Raw genomic sequence first — 22,103 nt, 5'->3', positions numbered from 1 at the left:
CGCGCCCCGCCCACAAGAGCGTCGCTGACCGATGACGTAGCCGGCACAGACGCTGCAAGGCGGAGTTACTGCTGGATCTGTGGGTAGAGGTGCGTGGTGTCAGTTCTTCCAGCGAGAAGGCAAAGTGGGGTGCGTAGAAAATCGTGGGTTTCCAAGGAAGGGAGGGGGAGAAGAGACTCAGAAGCCGGTCCTGCAAGTGCTGGGATACCGGGCCCTGTTTCGCACCCCCTCGGGGCGCTTCCTGAAGAGGCCTGGAGGCTGTCCCGCTGTCATTGAGCCGTGGAATTCAATAGGGGAGGTAATGGCTCGCATCCCGTGTGAGAAGTTTAAGGATTAAGTTCGCATCTGCCGCGTGGGATTTTTTTTCTTTCCTCCTAGGGCAGATCCTTGGGAAACTGAGTTAGTTGGTAAAGGAACACATGATCTGGTGACCTGGCTTCTCCCTTTTTCTTTCTTTTTCTTCTTCTTCTCCCCCCTTTTTCTTTCTTTCTTTTTTTTTTCTTCTTCTTCTCCCCCCTTTTTCTTTCTTTTTCTTCTTCTTTTTTTTTTTTTTTTTTAACCCAGGAGCTTTAGCTTTGTCCCTTTGCTCTAGCTCTTCTGTGAAAAGAGATGGTCGGCCTCACCAACCCTTTCAGAGCTACCATTCTGTGATTCCTGCTTCCCAGGATCGTATCTTTTATCATTAGCCCAGGTGGGAATAGAAATATTGTGACTCATGTTCTAAACCTGGTTTGGGTACGCGGGCGTACTTAGGTGGCTTGCTTTCTTTTGGGTCGACTCGGGGAGCATTTGCAAGAAGCATTAATGTTCCAATAGGCTCATTTTAATTTTGTTAAAAATCAGAATAACTGTATGTCTTGTTAACGTTAGCCCTATGTTTTTCATAGACTTAACTCTTTAATCTGACATTAAACATTTTGTCTCATTTCAGAGGCAAATCTCCAAAGTATATTGAAGTCGGTGCTTTCGAATTTATTGTCACCTTATCTCTTTTATTAGCATTTTAAAGGTCATCACCTTCTGACTTGGAAAAGATGGTCAACGTCTTGAAAGGAGTGCTGATAGAATGGTTAGTAGTTTTGATACTTAATGAAATTTAAATCTCCGTGTTGAATCTTGATGTATGTATACCTCCTCTAAAATCCATGTTTTTGTTTTAAGATCCAAACGAATCAAGTCTTTCAACTTTCTTAACTTCATTTTTCTTATATAACAAGTGGAACAGATTTTGTTGGTATATTTCTTTCCTGTGCCAGATTTCAGTGTCTCTGGCCAGTGGCGTAAGTGGCATTATTTCCAACACGTTTTGGTCAGGGGAAGTGTATTTTTTTTAATGTTTATTTTTGAGAGAGACAGACACAGAGCGCGAGTGGGGAAGGGGCAGAAAGAGGGAGACACAGAATCCTAAGCAGGCTCCAGGCTCTGAGCTGTCAGCATAGAGCCCTATGTGGGGCTCCAACCCAAGAACTGTGCAATCATGGCCTGAGCCAAAGTCAGCCGCTTAACTGAGCCAGCCAGGTGCCTCCAGGGAAGGTGTATTTTTTAGATCAACACTCTTTGGAGGAACAGTACTTGCATTGTCATCCCACCCTCAGGGATTGACTAGAATTTAGGGTCTGCCTGAGTCTTCACCATCATGAACTGTGGTCTTGAAAGAGTAAGAAAGTCAAGAGTCAATTGAAGGTTTCTTAAACGAGGCACGCGTTCCAAAGAAGAAACTAGAAACCTTAATGAGCGGCATTGAATTTCAAAGCAGGCTATCTAGGGCCAAGTACCACAGCCTGAAGACCTCTACTATGGGACCAGTTCTTGCTCTGTCTCCACTTGTTTGTGATGTTAAGGCTGGGGGAGGAGCAAAGCCAAACCCTAGGATACTTTTGGCATCAAAGCAGCTTTGTCCTATAGAAATACAACGTGAGCCACACACGTTGTCTTAAATTTTCTGTTAGCCACGGTAAGAGTAAATTGAAACAGGTGAAATTAATACATTTCATTTAACCCAGTGTATCCAAACTATTTTAACGTGTCCTAAATCGTCAAAGTTGATAAAGATGTCAAAATCGTGTTAGGTCTTTTTTCATACGGCAGTGTGTAGTTTACTTTCTGCAGCCCAAATCACAGGCTGGCCACGTTTCAAGTGCTCAGTGGTGAGCAGTGCCGGTTGATTTAATGTTTGGAATAAAGGAGACAAAACAAGGGTAGAAGAAAAGAGCCAGTGACGTGGGAGGGAAGCTAAGAGGGGATGTTTAATGAAGGTGAGTGGGCCTGAGAGATAGAATAAGGTGAAGACACTGGAAGTCAGTGATTTTTCTCGTATCTTCTTTTTTTAATTTAATCTATTTGAGAGCATGCGCACACCAGTGGGGGAGAGGCTGAGGGAGAGAGTGATAAAGACTCTTAAGCAGGCTCTACACTGAGCGGGGAGCCCTACTTGGGGTTCTGTCTCAGGACTGTGAGATCATAACATGAACCTAAATCAAGAGTCAGACCCTTAATTGACTGAGCCACCCAGGCAACGTTTTTTTGTTTGTTTGTTTTGTTTTAAGATGAGAGCTGTTTTAGTGGAAATGTGAGATAGATGCCAGATTGGAGTACTTTGAAAAGGGAAAGGAAGATGAGGAAGTGGAGAATCTTCAGAGAAGTTTTGCTGTAATAATAAGCAAAGGAATGGAGAACTGGATTGAAAGCTGAAGAGGGATATGGTAAGGGAATCTGGTTCTTGTTATTTTGGTTTTAATGGAGAGAATAGAATTTATGTTGATGAGAACAAACTACTCACAGAGGAGAGGTGTTCACTGGGGAAAGCAAGGGGACAGGATCTAGGTGTCATAAGTTCTAAACACAAAGTGCTGTTTTCTTTTGGAAAATACTTTTAAGCTAGTTTTTTTGTATTGTATTTTTCTTAACACTTTGTCATAATTGGGGCACCTGGCTGGCTCAGTTGGTTAAGCGTCTGACTGCGGCTCAGGTCATGGTCTCACGTTCATGGGTTTGAGCCCCACGGCAAGCTCCGTGCTGTTTGAGCCTGCTTAGGATTCTCTCACTCTTTCTCCCTCTGCCCCTCCCCCACTGTGCGCTCCCATCACTCTCTCTCTCAAAATAAATAAATGTTTAAAAATTTTCTTCGTAATTATAGAAACATTCTCCTGGTTGGTCTTTCAATGCTACTGTATTTTTAACACAGAGGATACGGTGTCTAAATGTGGTGTCTGTCCAGTCAGATGGGAGCCCCCACATGTGGGGCGATGACCGAGTGGAAGCCAATGGCACAGGGGATGGAAATTCACCCAAGACAGAGCAAAGGAGATACAAGTTTATGGAATACACTGCACAGGAGCAGCAAGCAGAGACAGTGAAGGCTGTTTTTAAAGGAGGAAGATGAGGAGGTGTGGGGATGGGAACGGAAGGAATTCTCTCTCCCCTTTTTGGTAACTATGCCTGGTTGTAAGTAGCCCATTGGTCAGTTAGGGCCTCTGGATATTTTGAGGTGGATCTCCTGATGGGCCTGTTTGTATTCAGATGGTCTCTGTGAGCCCTTTCCACATTCCATCTCTCAGGCCTATTTGCCTAAAAGCACCGTCTGCAGAGTCATACGGCATACACATACATACAGTGTCAGCTGTCCGCTTTTCCCCTTTTGTTTCTTCCAATTTTAAGTTTGATCTTCACCCCTGGATTTGATAAATCTTAACTTCTCTCTTGTCAGATTTTTGTATTTTAGTTTTTGTTGATGTGTAAAGTTTCATTTATCTAGAATTTATTGGGAGGAAGGGCATGTTAGGCAAAGATTTGAATTTGCCTTTTTTTTTTTTTTTTTTAGCTGAACATGTGTTTCACACCATTCATTCCCTTCTCTAATGATACGTCTTTTATCACATTGTTTCAGTCTCCCTGCTACTTTTCCTTAATCCTGTCCCACATCCCTTCTTTTCTTTGTCATTGCTGCCTATTCAAGAATAATCTCAGGAGGCGCCTGGGTGCCTTAGTCAAGTTAAGCATCTGACTTCGGCTTGGGTCATGATCTCCTGGTGGTTCGTGAGTTAGAGCCCCGCGTGGGGCTCCCTTCTGTCATCACGGAACCCGCTTCAGATCCTCATTCTCCCTTTCTCTCTGCCCCTCCCCCACTCAGCAAGCTCTTCTCTCTCTCCCTCTCTCAAAAATAAGTATTAAAAAATTAAGAAAGAATACCTCAGAATAATTTAGTCTGTTTCCAAAATAATCCTTTTGGCCTGATGGTTAAGATTGTGTTAGATCTATATTTTAATTTGAAAAAATATGGCTGGACTGCATTTTAAAGAGCAGAATCCTGGGAGGCTCATTAAAATCTCAGTGGTAGGCTTTCACTGTAGCCTTGAGGACCTAGTATAAATTTGTAAGAGGACCTGAGGTGTTAGTTTTCTTTCCTGTTGGCTGAGCTCTCTGCCCAGTTTGCTGTCACGGAACCAAGCCTCAATTCTACGTAGGCTCTAATGGCCCCTCTATCACTCTGCTCTTCTGTGTAATCCCCAGACTAACAGCAACAGCATCATCTGGAACTTGTTAGAAATGCAAAGTCTCAGACCTCGCTCCAAGTCTCCTAAATCAGAATTGTGCATGCAAAGATACTTGTTAAAAGGCATTTAAAGTTTGGGAAGAGAAGCACTTAACTGGCCTAAGTCTGATAATGAGTTTTCCTATGGAGAATTGTTTTGCACCAAAACTAGTAAAGTTTTATTTTGCCGATGGACACTGTCCTTGCAAAACTTGAATTTTTTCCTTTAAGGTGAATTCCAAAGTGTAGCCTGCACAATTTTCCAAGAGGGTTACTGTCTTCCCAAAGATAGAAATCTTCCAAAAAGACTCCAGGCTTAAGAAATAATAGGTTTATAAAGGGCATGGTCGGGGCTGATGGGAACTCCACAATCAGGTGTCCATGCTGGGACAGTAACTGGAAAAGTCCTTCAGTCTCCCTCATGTCTGTATTTGATGCCAAAAAGAAGATTCTTAGTAATATAGTATTAGCATAAGTCTGTTTACTTCATAATACCCATGGATTGTGTGGGGCCTATAGGTGTGTGGAGTACAGAATCTCATAGGTCTAGAGTTCATAGGCAAACCACTCAAGAATTTCTTAAAACCACTTTCATTGTTGCAGTGATTCTTTCCAAATTCCAGCCGCATCACCATACGTGGTCATCTATAATGGCATGGATAGCGCTGTTCCACACATTCTGTTCAGGCAGCCGGCAAAATACTTCTCGGCCACGTAGGGCCTCATTCAAGAAGGGAGTCTTAATTTGACACCTGTCTTAGAATGGCTGAACTTCGTGCCCCATTTAAATTTCACCTCTGTCAGTTCCTTTCACCTGATTTGGAGTCTTTAATAAATGAAGCAAATAAGTCAGATTATGGTGGTGGCCATTAGGCCCAACTCTATGAATTGAAAAATCAAGGTACTAGGATATAAGAAGATTCTTTCCTCACAAAGTTTATCAACTGCCAAAATCTAAAGCTAAATTGAAATTTGTTGTTGATAAATTTGTGTTTTTATGTATCAATGAGGTTGGTGAAAACTTCCTCTTTGTTGGGGTCCACCACTGTCAACCGCCAGCCTCACACTAAGCATTTCCCAAATCTAGCCAACCACAGCAGTACTGAAGCAAGCAGCCTGTGTCCAACAAATGGCCTTGTCCAGTTGCGGGTGCCAGAGCAGACCTCTGGGGCCACCGTTATCTTGGTTACTTGGTGCGGCAAGTGCTTCGGCAAGATGATTTGTTATAAAGGTGCAATTCCCAACTAGCTTACAGCACAATAGCAAAGAATCTGAAGAAATAGTATTTGTTAGATTTACGGGTTCGGCTTCTAAACCTATACTGTTAGGAGAAGCAATTAAGAACAAAAGCAAGGGGCGCCTGGGTGGCTCAGTCAGTTAAGCGTCCAGTTCTCAGTTTTGGCTCAGGTCATGTTCTCACGGTTTTGTGAATTTGAGCCCTGTGCCGGGCTCTGTGCTGACAGTGCAGAGTCTGCTTGGGATTCTCATTCTCTCCCTCTCTCTCTCTCTCTCTCTCTCTCTCTCTCCCTCTCCCTCTCCCCGCCCCTCCCCACTCACATTGTCTCAGTCTCAAAATAAATAAACTTTAAAAAAGAACTAAGACAAAACTAGTCTTACCATTGTTCTGTTCTTTCGCAGCATTTATATATTTCTTGTGACCCTTTGCTTCTTAGAACGGCCATATTCACAGAAGTTTCTTGGCTACCCAGAAGAGTGCCTAAACTATACATGGGCGACGCTTAGTAAATATTTGTGTACTGAATGAATTTTGTTAACATAATTGAGCCAAGGAATGTAATCTCAGCCTAAATCCCAGAGTATTAATGTTCCTTTAGAGCTTCTCTATTAGCACAGTGATAATAGTGGAGATAAGAATAGGTTCTGATAACTTGGATTCAAGTTTCAGTACAAAAAAGCTTTGTGCACCAGACCTCTTTTTTTGGCAAGTTACATCAAATAGCTTTTAAATGAAGTGAATGTTGGCTTCCAGTCTTAGTTTTTAAAAAGCAGCTCTCACCGAGCTAACGATATGGGTGATAGAAGCACAGTCTTTAAAAAGACCTAATACGGAAAGCAATTTTTGATAGGTTTTGGAACATTGATATGCTTTACCACAGTAATTCCCCTTCCAGAAGTTTATCCTAAGGAAGTGACCAGAACTGCAGATAAAAACGTAGGTGACTGAATGTGCTCATACAACATGACGCCTTGAGGATGGAGCTAGCGAGTGTAATGTTAAGTGACATAAGTCCGAGAAAGACAAAAGCCATGTGATTTCACTCCCATGTGAAATTTAAGGAAACAAATGAGCAAAAGGAAAAAGACACAATCAAGAAATAGACTCTTAATTATAAAGAATGGATGGTGATGGGCGTTAAGGAATGCTCTTGTGATGGGCACCAGGTGTCGAGTAGAAGTGTTGAATCGCTATATTGTACACCTGAAACTAATAGTATACTGCATTAACTGGCATTGAAAACTTAAAACATTGTGACTTTTTTCCTAATCAGATAATGTAGCTATTAAAATACTTGCAAACATTTCAAGTGATCTGGGATGATATTGTGTGATACAGTGTTAAATAAAAAGGGCTGAATGCCTTCATGATGTAACACTGAACATTTACTGGTACCGTACTAAGCACTTGGTAATATTCTATTCGTTCTCACAACAACCCTATGAGATATAGGTGTTATTATCCCCATTTTATAGATGCAGAAATTGAGCACAGAGAAATAAATTGCTCAGGGTTACACAGCTGCTAAGATTGGATTTTAAACCACAGTATTCTGGCTTCAGAACACACGCAAATAAGCCTTACGTAATCTGTCTTTCTAACACAGAACTAAGCATTGTGTCGTGTTAAGTTCTGTAAAAGGACTTGTGCATGTGCAGTCTTAGAATAATATATGTATTCACGGGATAATAATAGAACAACATTTTTGTACAAGCAAATCCTTTAATGGGGATAGAAGGGGGTCATTTGAACCTTTCTACCTGTATCCTTTCACACACCCAGAAACTCTTGGCATTGTAATTGCTCTTCATTTGAGTATCTACCGTGAGCAAAGTGTTTTAGGTATAGTCTCTAATACAGCAACCCTGCAACATAAGTGGCACTGTCTCCATCTTACTACCTAGGACCGTAAGGCATGGAGAGGGTTAGTGATTTTATAGATCATACATATTTTGTTTGAGGTGGGGATTGGGCTTTGGCTGAGCCCAGTTGTTTTCTTTAGTGTCTTGCGTCTTTTTAACAATAAACCTCTTGTGTGTCCTATTGGAGACTTGGGACAGTCGTTCTGGTTGATGTAATGACTCCTGAGGTGGCCCTTTCTTTCTCTTAAGACCCTACTCATTGCAAGTATAAGATTTTTAAGGAATTCTACCTTGTAGCTAATTATTATCAGGAAGGATTGTTTACCATTGACTGAGCCAATCTTAGTATTCTGATGGTATGGGCAGTGCTGACAATTTTGTGCAGGTGACCCATGATTCTGTGATCTGTCGTATAGCTAACTACATCATAGGAGAGACTTCACAATACTTTTTAGAATCACGTTTTATACTCAGGTTATGTAGGAAGGGGTTGATTGACATCTGCCCATCACATCTCCAGGGCGGAGATACATTTTTTTCTTGCTCACTAGCCCTGATCCCAGTTTTTTATTTTTTTTAACTTTTTTTTTTTTTTAATGTTTATTTATTTTTGAGAGAGGGAGACAGCATGAGCGAAGGAGGGGAAGAGAAAGAGGGAGACACAGAATCCGAAGCAGGTTCCAGGCTCTGAGCTGTCAGCACAGAGTCCGATGCGGGGCTTGAACCCACAAACTGCGAAATCCTGACCTGGGCCGAAGCCGGACACTAACCGACTGTGCTACCCAGGCCCCCCTGATCCCAGTTTTTTAACTGAGTATGTCTATGGGCACTTGGGGTTTTTTTTGCTTTGTTCTTACCAGCCGACTCTCCCATAGATTCTCTTCATGAGAAAGTGGAATAAATAACCCTGTTTTCAGGCAAGATATTCCAGTCCCTCAGTGTTTCGTAACAAAGATCCCCTAAACTTTGAGTGTCCTTTTGAATCATTACAAATTATATTTTTTAGGTACATGTTTGAGAATTCAGTCTGAAGTTGACAGCTTTCTGTTTCCTTTCAAAAAGTTTAATTGAGGCAATTAATAACAGAAATAGTCATTTCAGTGTCTCACTGACCAGTGACTATCTCATTTGTCAGTTAGGAGTGTTTCCCCAGGTATGGGGAGTGCCACTGGTGTTCAAGATGATTTGTAGTGGAACACAAAAGGGAGGGGGGAGAACACAAAAATAGTTTGTATATGACCAGTTTAATTTAGTTGAGGGGAAAAAAACCACATCAGGATGACTGATGATTCATACCAGATCAAGTTAGGCTTAAAAGTTGATTTAGGGGCGCCTGGGTGGCTCAGTCAGTTAAGCGTCTGACTTAGGTCCAGGTCATGATCTCACTGTCCATGAGTTCAAGCCCCACGTCAGGCTTGTGCTGACAGCCCTGAGCCTGGAACCTGCTTCAGATTCTGTGTCTCCTTCTCTCTCTGCCCCTCCCCCCGCTTGTGCTCTGTCTCTATTCCTCAAAAATAAATAAATGTTTAAAAAAAATTTTTTTTAAGTTGCTTTAAAAGCAATTTAGAGAAAAAATAATATGTAATGCAGGTGTTACAAGAGCTGGCTAAAATAGCAGGGATGGTATGCAAATGGCAAAAATTTTGAAAACACCAGCGTGCTGAATCAGAGCACAGACGTGAGCTCCCCTGACACTTCTTAGTTTCAGTTGTTTGGGGTTCACTTCGTTGATATAATGTAAATTTATTTCATCTAGAAAATTTCTGGGGATCTATTAGTCTTTATAACCACTTAACCTTTGCTATCTCTAAAACCTCTCAGAGCAGCCAATTACTAGAATAAATTGGCGTCCTCTGTGAATGTGCTGAGCTCAGACAGTAACAAGGTAATCTATCACATTTGGACCCGAAATCTATTTTAAATTGTCCTGCTGTGTGAAGAATATCCTTCAAAGAAGCCTCTGAATGATTTTAATTGAAAGTACTGAGATCTGTGGCAACTGGGTGGCTCAGTCGGTTGAGTGAGTGTCTGACTCAGCGTAGGCTCCTGATCTCTTGGTCATGAGTTCGAGCCCCGTGTCAGGCTCCATGCTGGATGTCAAGCCTGCTTAGGGGTCTGTCTCTCCCTCCTCTGCCTCTCTCAAAAAGAAAAAAAATATTGAGATTCTTGTGGGACCTGAGGGTAAAATGGGCACCAGGGCCTCCATGTGAGAGATGAGAGGGAGTCTTCCTGTCCCCTGATGGCAGAGGGAGAAGGGAGAGACGGGAAATGGCCCAGCTGCAGAACACTAAAGCCGATTATTTCTGTCTGTCCCTCACCCCCATCTGTTAAGTGAGTCCTCTTGTATTCCCCACTGCCCTTTTATTTGTATGGGCAAGGAAACGTTTAGGGAAACAACACAGTTTTTAAAAACAATGGCGTTAGAGACACTGAAGCTTTGATTTCCCTGTTCTGTAGACCTCCTCAATTCCATTTCTGTAATTGCAACTGAAAAACCCTGTTAAACCTGCTTGTTACTCCCTGCCGCCCCTCCTCCCCTTCTTTCTAGAATTGCTTTTTTTGTGTTTATTTTTATTTGAGAGACAGACAGAGCATGAGCAGGGGAGGGGCAGAGAGAGGGAGACACAGAATCCGAAGTGGGCTCCAGGCCCTGCGTTGTCAGCACAGAGCCGGACATGGGGCTCAAACCCATGAACCATAAGATCTTGACCTGAGCCGAAGTCAGACAGATACTCAACCGACTGAGCCACCAGCGCCCTAGAGTTGCTCTTTAAGCCCTTTTTAACTTTGTTTCACAGCCTTTTTGTCAATCATTGGTAATTTGTCTACCTCAGTGAGGTTTTTCAATGTACAACATATTAACTGGTTTACAAAAATTTCTTATTCTGTGTAATTGCCAAAATTAGGGAATTCCTGGAAATGTGCAGTTTATCTGTATCTGCTTAAATCCGTGACTATAACATTACCTTTCTAGAAGACCCCGCTCTGATGCATCCACATCTGCCTGTTGTTGGCCTTCAGTCTCATGTCTCTACCTGCCCTGAGACTCTCATTCTCATACTCTTTAGCCTTACTTTTCCTGTTTTCAGTCACCCAGAAAGCCACAGATTTCCAGGCCACCCCTCGGACACTTTGACACTCGATACCTGCAGCAGAAAAAGTCATCTGCTTTTTTTCCACCTCCACCCCTCTGAGCCCTAGCCCGGCAGGACCCCCTGTATCTTCCACCCCTCGGAACTCTTCCTTCTCCCAGCCCCCTTTTTCTGTCTCTCTGGGAGCACGAGCTTTCTCCTGAGCACACCACTTCTCCCACAACCCTCCCAAGCATTGCCTCCTCTGTGGTACCTCATGTACCATTGGGGCCAGGAAACTGGATAGGTATCTGCCTTACTCCTCCTTGCCACTTCAGACATGGTGACTTGTCTTCATAGAAACCCACAGCTCTCACCATCAGAGGACCCTGCTCACTAACCCTCCCCTTTCCCTTCAAGGCTTTTCCGTGAAGGCTGTCACTCTTGAGTGACACTCTTGAGCTACTCTTGAGTAGCTCTCCTCTGCGCATTTTGGTAATTTCAGCATCCACGTGGATCGTCCCCTCAATACCCTGACTTCTCAGTCTCCTGACCTCCTCTTCCCAAGCCTGTCCTCCACCCTGTCCCAGCCTTTCCCGCTGCCGTGGGCGGCCCTCGTCTGTCCCTGCCAGTATTGCCCTCCCTTCACTCTCTCCACTTCGGGCGTCTCCCTGACCTCCACCCCTTCTTGCCCATTCACTCCCTCTAATGCCCTCGCTCTAATTTCTTCAGCTCTGCCAGGCCTGCGGTCTGTTGATCTCCCGCCTTCCCCTGACCTTCCCAGCAGCACCCCACGTCCTCCTCAGCCCGCTGAGGGCTGAGGCTCCACGGTTCCAGGCCGCATTGGTTCGTTCAATTAAAGACCGTCAGCTCCCTTGCCTCTCTCTCACACTAACCAGATGTGATTCTGTCCCACTCTGCACCTGCTCTGAACCTTTACCTCCACGGCTTTAAATTCACGACTCCTAAACTCATGTGGACCCTTAATGCTAGCCAGCAAATCCCTGTTTCTTAGTCTTTTTACTGTCCCCCTCTTAATACAGCTGTTCTACTTCAAATTCAAGATTTTGGTAGTTGTATTTTTTTTTATGTTTTTATTTTATTTCTGAGAGAGAGTGTGAGCAGGGGAGGGGCAGAGACAGATAGAGACGCAGAATCCGAAGCAGGCTCCAGGCTCTGAGCTGTCAGCACAGAGCCCGATGCGGGGCTAGAACCCACGAACCGTGAGATCATGACCTGAGCCAAAGTCAGACACTCAACCAACTGAGCCACCCAGGTGCCCCAAGATTTCAGTAGTTTTAAAACTTACTGGTATTTTTTGTGCCTCCAAGAAAAATCACTACCAGCTATACTGTAGCATGCCATTGATTGCAAGAGTCATCTTGATTTTGGAGATGTTACAATGTGGGGGGAAATGTACTTCTTAGAATAGACGAATGTGGTATTTCATACCTTCAACTTTTTTACCTCCAAAAACTTTCCTGTTTCACTGCAAAAATACGGGAAAAGCAATCGGGAGAGAAAGTCGGCAAGTCTGTCCCATTGATCTGTGCGCATATACTCTTCCCTTCCCCCCACTGGCTATGATGAAGTATCCATTCTTCTGTCTTAAGCCAGCTTCTCTACTTGGGAACTGGACCCCATCCCTTCTTGCCTATTTCAGGACAGCTTTCCAGCAGCCTTCCTCCTCCTCCTGCTCTAGCAATTTTTCCTTCTCTACTGAATCATTCCCATCAGCATTCTAAACATGTTGTGATACCCACCCACCCCCACCCCCACCCCCGGAAGGAGGTGAGCAAAACCTATTGATTCCCATATCCTTTTCCAGCTGCGGCTCTATTTCCCGCTCTGTGAAAAAGAATTTCTTGGAAGACTTGTCTAAATTCACTTTCTCTGATTTCTGTCCTGTGACTCCACTGAACCTGTTCTTGCCAAGGTCTGGTAGTCAAGTTTCAATCCTTATTTCCTGTACCTGTCTGTTACCAGCACCTATCACGGTGGATCACCTCTTCTCCCCAAATGTCCTTTGTTCACTTACCTTCCAGAACTCAGGGCTTTCTTCCTGCCTCTGCAGTCACTCCTTTCCAGTCTGCTTTGCTGATTTGTCCTTTTCCTGCTAACCTCTTGACGTTGGGGAGTCTGGGGCTTGGTCCATACTCTTTTCTCTGTTGCGATGTTCACTTCCTTGTTGGGGCTTGATGACTGACTTTTGCTCTTCAGTCCAGACTTTGCTACTGGAATCCAGAATCGTATGCCCACTTTCCTACGCAGTTTTCCGCTTGGGTGCCAACCTATCTCAAGTGCAATGTGCCTCAAACCCACTCTTGATCTTCCCAGCACACCTGTTCTTCCTACTTCCTCATCTCACTAAAAGGCAACTCCATTTTTTTCATTTGCTCTGACCAAAAATGTTGGGAGTCCCCTTAATTCTTCTCTTCCAAAGTCGGAGTCTAGTCTCGGCAAATTATGTTGGCTTTACGTTCAATGTATGTCTAGAATGCAACCGCTTCTCATCTCCCCGTTACCACTTACTTCCAAACCATTATCATCTCTTGCCTGGGTTACCACATTCACCTTCTGATCAGTCTCCCTGTTTGCACCCTTGCCTCCACCACTACCACCACCCCAGTCTTTTCTCAACCCCACAGGCTGTATGATCCTTCCTTTTCAAATTTAAGTCAGTTTGGGGCACCTGGGTGGCTCGGTCAGTTGACCTTCTGACTTCGGCTCAGGTCATGATGTTGCGGTTTGTGGGTTTGAGCCCCACGTCGGGCTCTGTGCTGACAGCTCAGATCTGAAGCTTTGTGCTTCGGATTCTGTGTTTCTCACTGTCTCTACTCCTCCCCCACTCAAGTTCTGTCTCTCAAAAATAAACATTAAAAATATTTTAAAAAGTAAAATTTAAGTCTGTTTGGGGGCACCTGGGTAGCCCAGTCAGTCAAGTGTCTGACTCTTGATTTCAGCTCAGGTCATGATCTCATGGTCATGAGATGGAGCCCTGTGTTGGGCTCTGTGCTGGATGTGGGGCCTGCTTAGGATCCTCTCTCTCCCTCTCCTCCAGTCCTTCCCCACCCGCTCATGCATGGACTCGCTCTCTCGTTCCAAAAAATAATAATAAAATTTAAGTCAGTTTGCAAGTTAAATCATGTCTCCCAGTAAAAGCCAGAGTTGCTAAAATCACCTCTGAGGCCCTTTGTGATCTGGCCCAGCTACAGCGAACTTGGTGACCTCATCTCCCACTTCTGTTCCCTTTAGTCACCGCACTCCAGCCTCTGTGGCCTTGCTGTTTCTCTCTGCCTGAGTCACGTGGCTCACACTACCTCCTGGTGTTTGTTCAGATGTCACCTGCTCAGTCAGGCCTTCCCTGCCTCCCCTGTTTGAACTTGGGAGTGTCGCAGTTTCATGACTGCCAGTTCTCATCCTGCTTCCCTATTCTGTGCATGTGCGCGCGTGCGTGTGCGTGTGTGTGTGTGTGTATCGTAGCACTACTGGTAAATGTAAGCTCTAGTAACAGGGAGGGTTCTTTTTTTTTTTTTCCTTTTTTTAATTTTTATTTTAAGTAGGCTTCATGCCCATCATGGGGCTTGAACTCATGACGCTGAGATCAAGAGTCACGTACACTACCGACTTAGCCAGACAGGCACCCCAACAGGAGAGTGCTGGATTGTTTTTTCAAAATCTGTGTCAGTTTTGGAGCACCTGGGTGGCTCAGTTGGTTAAGCATCCGACTTCTGCTCAGTTCATGACCATATGGTTCGTGAGTTCGAGCCCCACATCAGACTCTGCACTGGTAGTGTGGAGACTGCTTGGGTCTCGGTGTCTCTCTCTCTCTCTCTCTCTCAAATAAATAAATAAATAAATAAATAAATAAATACACTTTAAAAACTAAAATCTGTGTCAGATCTGATAAGGGCAGACCTATTTATTTATTCACATCATTTTACATTGTAAAATGTTCATAAAATCATTGTAATGGTAAGTTACTAGAAATAATTAAGAAAATCATCTTTTCAGGAAGACTTGGCTTTATTAATAGGTAATACACCATGAACCATACCCATTTAGTGACTGAAATAAATCCTTTACTTTTGTTAGCTTCGCTCACACCTGGTTTGTACTTGAAGGAACTAAAATTTGGTTTTGTTTTCAGGAAATTACACTGACCCTTTTTGAATTAAAGCATCTTTGCAATTGATGTTGTCATTCCTCAATAAACCAAAAGAGTTTGTAAAGTTACATTTTCTCTAAGATTTGAAAATTGTATGCAGCTTGACATTTTTATGTTCAATTTTTGCTAAATACGTTGTACATTAGGTCTAAAGGGTGTCCCTTTTGTGTGATTCAGAGCTTTTATGACAGATATGTTTCTGTAAATCCAAGAAATTATATCCCTTTTTCCTTTGTGACTTACTCTATTCATTACAGAGTGAAAACCACAAATAAATAGAATTAAATTTAGATCTCTTTGAGCTCAGTATTCTCTAGGAGATTTTGGTAGGATTTCCCTTAAAGATTCTGAATGATAGTTCAGACTTACAAAGTTTAAAATTTTAAGGAAGAAAAATAATTTGGGCACCTGCTGCAAGCCAGAGCCTATTCTTGGCATTATTCTGTAATTTTCATAACTGCCCTGTAGCCTCATTTTGAGGCTTTGGGAGATTAAATACATGTAATACAAATACATATTGGGAGATTAAATACAAGTAAGTGATAAAGCTGAGACTGAATGCATCTCTGACTTTTGCAAAGTGACTGTTTGACTGGTTTTGTAAATAAGTTTTTCACTGGCAAGGTAGTGAAAATCCTTTGGCTTCTTAAAAGTCATGGTCATGGGCAAGTAAGGAAATTCATTTTTTCAATCCGTGAAGGGAGCTGTTACTCTTTGGCCCTGTTAACTACCAAGCTTTGAACATTATTTTTCACTTGTCAGTGACAAACTACTCTTTTAAAATCTTATCATCGGTCTCTTTGTCTAAAACTTGAACCAGCAGTTCTAAAATGAAGCTATGTCTACAGATCATTAGTGCTTGAGAGGGAGTGAGGGATTGAGTTAACAGTTTAGAACTTATAAATTTTCCTAAAAATTCTACAAGCCCAATTCTAGTTGTTCCCGTGAAATTTGACAACAGGGCGTCTCATCTTTATGTGTTTTCTCTGCAGTGACCCAGCCATGAAGCAGTTCCTGCTGTACTTGGATGAATCAAATGCCCTAGGAAAGAAGTTCATCATTCAAGACATTGATGACACTCATGTCTTCGTTATAGCAGAGTTGGTTAATGTCCTCCAGGAGCGAGTGGGTGAATTAATGGACCAAAATGCCTTTTCTCTTACTCAGAAGTGAAAATACTCAATATTGACCACTTAGGAATCAAAAGAAACAAATGTGAGACTGTCACCATTCAGTGTCCTATGTGACAGATTAAACTTAGTTGCTTAGATGCATGTTACAGGAAAACCTATGATGTCATTCGTTCAGAAAAAAAGCCCCTGAACAGATTTTCCTCTTCTGTTTTTTTTTAGTACGTGTACCCTAGAATGTAAAAAAAGAAAGAAAAGTTTTAATGCTTGTCTGTGATTTGCCTTTTATTATCCTACATTAAAATATTAATGTAAATGGTTTTCCTACCTTTTTAATACATTAAGAATATGATGGAATATGCTTTTAAATTATTCGTCTAACCTAACTGTTTCACTTGTTCCTGTTAATAATTGTGGGGTTTTGTAGTGTGGGTGTGGTTTGTCCTGTTCTAATTAGAAACTTCACAGATTATTTAGATAAATATGCCACGGTGGGACCTTGGGTAATATTTATGTCTTGCAAGTAATGCCTGCATACCGGCCAGCTGTCTTGGTGAAGAAGATGGGGAAGAGAACCATGTAATGTTAATGTGAACTACGCTTTGCATTTCCCTAAAAATACAGCATTTTAAAAGTGCAAAGGGTGAGAGATAACCAAATGAGAAAGGGACCTGTTGCTCTGCAAGCTTTAGTTTTTCCTTGTTCAAGCTTTTTTGGTCACATTTTCCTTTCCCATCATGGCAAGTGTTTTGTTTAAAGACATCAGTTTTATTTGTGCCTTATTTCCTATGAGAATCCCTGTTTAAACTGATTTTAAAAAGAAGGACTATAGGAGAGTACAGCATAAGGAATATAGTCAATAAAATTGTAATAACATTGTATGGTGACAGATGATAACTAGACTTACTATGGGGAGCATTTTGTAATATATGTAACTGTCAATTCAATATGTTATGCACACCTAAAATTCAACAAAATATCATAGGTCAACTCTACTTCAATTTTAAAGAAGGAACAGAAGTAGGAACAGATAGTCTTGTGGGAAGCGGCATGATTGGGTTAAGATATATCATATATAGTTTTGTGATTGATTGGAGGCAGAAATGATCACACTGATAGGGGCTTTGCTTCCCTTCCTGAAGATAGTGTTAACTAGGATGGGTTCCTGTGATGAGAATTCTCCAAGAGAGAAAAGGACTTTTGTGACACTGTGTAGAACCCTATCGAACGTGGTTCTCTTCTCTCCTATAGTGTGTTTACTCAAAGTACCTGTGTACCATTTTCACTCACTACACAAGCTGGACGTTTCCACTATTTAGTACAGTAGGTCCTCCCTTATCTGCAGTTTTGCTTTTCCACCTTCAACCAAGGCCCAAAAGCAGATGATTCTTCTTCTCACTATCCTCAGAAAGAAGGTCAGTAGTAGCCTAACGCTATGTCACGAAGCCTACGTCATTCACCTCACTTCATCTCATCATGTGGGCATTTTATCATCTCACTCGAGGACCCCACAAGAGGAAAGAGGGTAAGTACAGACAGTACAGTAAGATATTTTGGGGAGAGACCATATTCGCATAACCTTTATTGCAGTTTATTGTTATTGTATTTTATTATTAATTGTTATTAATCTCTTACTGTGCCTAACTTATAAATTAAACATTATCATAGGTATGTACATATAGGAAAAAACACAGTATACATCGGGCTCGGCTGGGCATCCCCTGGGGGTCTTGGGATGTAATTCCCTAGATGAGGAGGGACTACTCTACGTCCATCACGACTCCCACCAATATAAATCAATCCACAGAACATTGATTCTCATATAACAATGCAAACAATTTTGTGGCGTTATTGGTACATTTGGTTCTAAAACTTGTTGAGTAGAAAATACATTTCTTTAGAGTTTCCAGCTGTACTGTAATGTTGAATCTTTTATTTCAGGCATATTTAAGTCATATATCTCGGGCATTTGTCATCTAGTACCTCTTAATAGGAACATGAAACCTTGAGAAAACTTTTCTTAGAATCCCAGTTTAAAAGGTGTGGAACAAATTACATTGGATAGTGATTGCAAAGAGTGTTACGGGAAGGAAAGTTTTTATTTCATTCAAAAGTATTGGGGCAAGTGCTAAATATCTGTCCCTGGACATTGCAGTAAGAAAAAGGGGACATTGTGAACTAGGAACCCTACATGCAGCTGTTTAGTTGACTTGTCCAACTACGAGAGAATAGGAAAGAACCAAGTGACATTTTTCATAAACTCTCCTTGGCATCTGGTAAACCTTATTTGATTTGGCACACTTTAATACTTTTTTTTTTCTAATGTTTATTTTTGAGAGCGAGAAAGAGAATGAGCAGGGGTGGGGCAGAGAGCAAAGGAGACACAATATAGAATGGGCCGTCTGTCAGCTGTCAGCACAGAGCCCCATGCGGGGCTTGAACTCACAAGGTGTGAGATTATGACCTGAGCTGAAGTTGGATGTTTAACTGAGCCACCCAGGCACCCCTGATTTGGCATGCCTTAGATGTCCAGAACAAGATGCAGGTTGCTTGGTGGTGGAGAAATTGACTACTGTCTTTTAAAAATAAAGTCCTATATATTGTGAAAAGGTAGTATTCACTTAAATTTTCCTAACTGCAAAAAGGAATCATTTTAATGGATCGAAGTTAGGTGACCAGTCATAAATATCCATGCACTAAAATTGTAATATTTAGAGTTATACTTTTTTTTCTTTCTTTCTTTTTGTTTTTTTTTTAGAGAGAGAGAATCTTTAAGCAGGGCTTGATCCCATAAGGCTTGATCCCATGACCCAGGATCATGACCTGAGCCGAAATCAAGAATCCAACACTTAACCCTCTGAGCCACGCAGGCGCCCCTATCACGCAGGCGTACCCTTCTTGATAAAGGGTTTTTCTCTTAAACACTGTATCAGGTCAAAAAAAAAATTTTTTTAGAGAGAATGTGCATGTGCATGCACGTGAGCGGGGGAGGGACAATCCTAAACAGGCTCCAAACCCAGGACAGCTCCTGACAAAACTGTGAGATGGTGACCTGAGTCAGTCGAGTCAGATACTTACCGACTGAGCCACCCAGGCGTCTCAAAAATTCTTAATTCCTTGAACGCTTATTTCCTTGTAAAATTTAGTGTGATTATTTAAAATTTCAGGCATCCTAAGTATGCATCCCAATTAACGTAAAAAAATGTATATCGAGGAATCAGTTTTAAGTGAACAGTTACTGAACAGTACTGATAATAAAAACTATTCCCCTTTATTGCTGATAGACACTATAGGTGGTAATCAAAATTATTAATGATTATACTGCTCTTAATATGAGCCGTTAACAGGTGATCTGACATAATTTTACTATTTTCTGAAAAGATGGAAAATAGTGTATTTTGTAGAGTAATAAACCTCACTTCTAAAGAAACTAAAAACTCTGACATGATTCCTTCTGATTTAACTCATTCTCTTAACTTTTTCCTGCCTTAAGAGATAGGAGGAAGATATAGAGATGAAAAACAAGCATTTGCAAATGTAGTCAATAAACATTCTCAAGTGTACGTAGTTCTCCTTTGCAGCAAAGAACACTGAAAGGTCTGTTGGTGAGATTACTGAATAAGCTTTTTCCTTTCTTTTTAACTTTATTTATTTTGAGAGAAAGAGCGAGAGGAAGAGAGACTACAAGCAGGAGAGGGGCACAGAGAGAGGGAGGGAGAATCCCAGGCAGGCTTCATGCCATCAGCGCAGAGCTTGACAGAGCAGGGGCTCCATTTCAAGAACCAGGAGATCGTGACCCGAATCGAAAGCGAGTCTGACACTCACCTGACTGAGCCACCTCGGCGCCCCTGAATAAGCTTTCTGAATACATTATTCTCACTCTAGGAAAGTGATTAAGAGACTACCTGCATCCAGATGTCTGCTCCCTGCTTGCTAGCTCTGGGATCTCGGACAGGTCATTGAGTTTCTCTCTGAAAACAGGAACACCTGTCCTCAAAAACTGGTTTGGATGGTTGTAAGTTAACATAAGTAAAGCAGAGGATTCTGAGGTTTGGTTACTTAGAATCTAGAAGAGCACAATGAGGGGGCAGGGAGACATTTCAGCGCCCACCCCCTCTACCGACATTTTTTTTTTTTAAGTGTTGCATAAGCAACAGATGGGGGAGGAGGGAAATTGTTAGAAAAGGAGCTCGGGGTAGATGGCCTAGTGGGGGCCCACTACCTTTACCGATCTTGAAGCTGTCTCTTGAACAGCTTGAACTTTGTTGGGAAATACCCGAACAGTTCGTTTCCCTGAGGCTGGACCTGGGGCCTAAGGGTGGGAGAGCACCTGGCTCCGAGGGTCCCAAACCAGATTCGGCTGCTGGCAAAAATCCACAGGCAGAGAGACAAATGGTGGCCTTATTTCACTGGCGCTAACACCGGGAAGACGCCAACTAACATGTCAAGGTCTGACTCTAAAGTGCTGAAAATACTTCTGGGTTCATGTAAAGAAAATGTGGGACAAAGGTCGGTGGGCAGTAAAGGTCAGGTCCATCACTGTCTTGGAGTCAGGCACGTGTGGTCTTGGTAGCATCAGGGCCCTCCCCTCCCTATTGCTTGGGGGAGGGGGTCGTTTCAGTTCCCATCCCAGGATACTTTGCCCACCAGGTCTTTCGTCGGAGCTAAGAAATAAGCTGGAGATAAGAACTTCATCAATTGAGCAAGTACAGACTGAGGTCACAGTGGAAATGGTTGAAGTCCTCTTTCCAGGCCATTCCTCTTTGCCTTTGTGTTTGATGTTTAGTCTTGTATAGAATTCCTGGGTCATAATCCATTTCCATCAAATGGACCATTTTTCTCATCGGCTTCAGATATTTACCGAGTCCAGTTTGGATTTTACTCTTTTGAATGGCTTTTCTACCTGAAACTTGTGGGTTTCTCTCAACTCCTTTCTCCTACTTTCTTTACCTTACTGTTCTTTTTCTAGCTGTCTCTCGTTTGTAATCACTCTGTCCCTTTTCTCGGTTCCTCTATATTGTTTATTTCCTTGAAATTTTAAAACTTGACCAGAGTGTGTCCCTTGTATATTTTGCCTGGCATGTATGAATCTTCCTCATCTCTCAAAATTCAGGTGCTTTGTGTATTTAGCTTTGAGGAGGGTTCTTAACGAATTTTCTGTGACAACTTTCATGCCTCTGTTGGCCTATTCATTAGCTAATTCTTTGTGATTAACACTTCTATGTTTTGTTATCATTTCGTTGCTTTTTTTTTTTTCTGTGTTCCAGGAATGCTTTTCAAATTTGTCACTAAACGTGATTTTAATGAAAAGCTGTTTCTTACTTCTTCCAACTTGGACTTTATCTTGGTTGCTGTGTTTTTGGTTACTTTGCTCTCTTTAATCTTGTCACAGCCTGTTTTTGTTTAATGAAGACAAGGTCCACTGGTATCTTCTTTATTTTTAATTGAAGTTATCTTTTTTTTTTTTTTTTACCAGCAATACACAGTCATCTCAGGTAGATTGGAAAGGGAGGCAAAAAAAGAAAATATAATCCATCCATAATCCCACCACTCAGGAGTAGCCCTAATTAAAATTTGATGATGCTCTTCAGACCTTTTCTAAAAATATAGGAACAGTCCCCACTCCCCTGTCCCAGTGAGATCACACTGCTTTGACACTTGCTTTTTTGCTTTCATGATATTTTGTTTATTAAAAATATGAAGTAGCATTTCTATTTCAGAGGAAAGTTTTTCTTCTGAGTTCTTGAACACGTTAGAATTACATGGGACTAATCGCTTCTCAGCCTTTTGGCCAAGATCAAGTGTAGAATTACATGGGAGCATAATGAAAACTGATGCCTGTCCTCAGCCCCCAGTATTCAGATATAATTGTTCTAGGATGGGAGCCAAAAATCAACATTTGTTAAAGGCTTTCCTGATGTTTCTAATGCACAGCCAGCGCTGAGAACCCCTGGCCTTGTGTGTGCAGTAGAGACTTTGAGTAGGTTTTGTTTGGGGGTCTTACTTGGTTTTCAGGAAGCTAATCTGTCAGCATACCTGTTCCCTTACACTGCCAAGGAGATGGCTGAGCCTATCCAGCAAGGAAGCAGCTTTCATTAAAATCC

General features: G+C 42.1%; 1 protein-coding gene across 3 annotated transcripts; it reads left to right on the top strand.

Moving 5' to 3' along the window:
• The first annotated feature begins 23 nt into the window (after window positions 1-23).
• GTF2H5 (general transcription factor IIH subunit 5) lies at window positions 24-16,368 on the top strand. 3 transcript variants are annotated; one of them, XM_019412683.2, is made up of 3 exons: window positions 24-89; window positions 1,000-1,069; window positions 15,862-16,368. In XM_019412683.2, the coding sequence occupies exons 2-3, from the start codon at window positions 1,035-1,037 to the stop codon at window positions 16,040-16,042; spliced, it is 216 nt and encodes a 71-aa protein (XP_019268228.1). In that variant the 5' UTR covers window positions 24-89; window positions 1,000-1,034; the 3' UTR covers window positions 16,043-16,368. The 3 variants fall into 3 exon arrangements, with proteins under 3 accessions (XP_019268228.1, XP_019268226.1, XP_019268227.1); XM_019412681.2 differs by having other exon boundaries at window positions 37-129; XM_019412682.1 differs by lacking the exon at window positions 24-89 and adding an exon at window positions 136-298.
• The last annotated feature ends 5,735 nt before the right edge of the window (window positions 16,369-22,103 follow it).

This window comes from Panthera pardus, unplaced genomic scaffold (assembly GCF_024362965.1).
Source record: "Panthera pardus isolate Hobbes unplaced genomic scaffold, ASM2436296v1 HiC_scaffold_17, whole genome shotgun sequence".
In the NCBI taxonomy this organism is placed as follows: Eukaryota; Metazoa; Chordata; class Mammalia; order Carnivora; family Felidae; genus Panthera; species Panthera pardus.
This window is presented reverse-complemented; position numbering and strand designations above follow the sequence as displayed.

Bases quoted from the DNA above. Each gene is read 5' to 3' on its own strand.
- GTF2H5 (XM_019412683.2), top strand. From the start codon at position 1,035: ATGGTCAACGTCTTGAAAGGAGTGCTGATAGAATG. The intron at 1,070-15,861 runs GTTAGTAGTTTT...TTTTCTCTGCAG, and splicing joins AAAGGAGTGCTGATAGAATG to TGACCCAGCCATGAAGCAGT.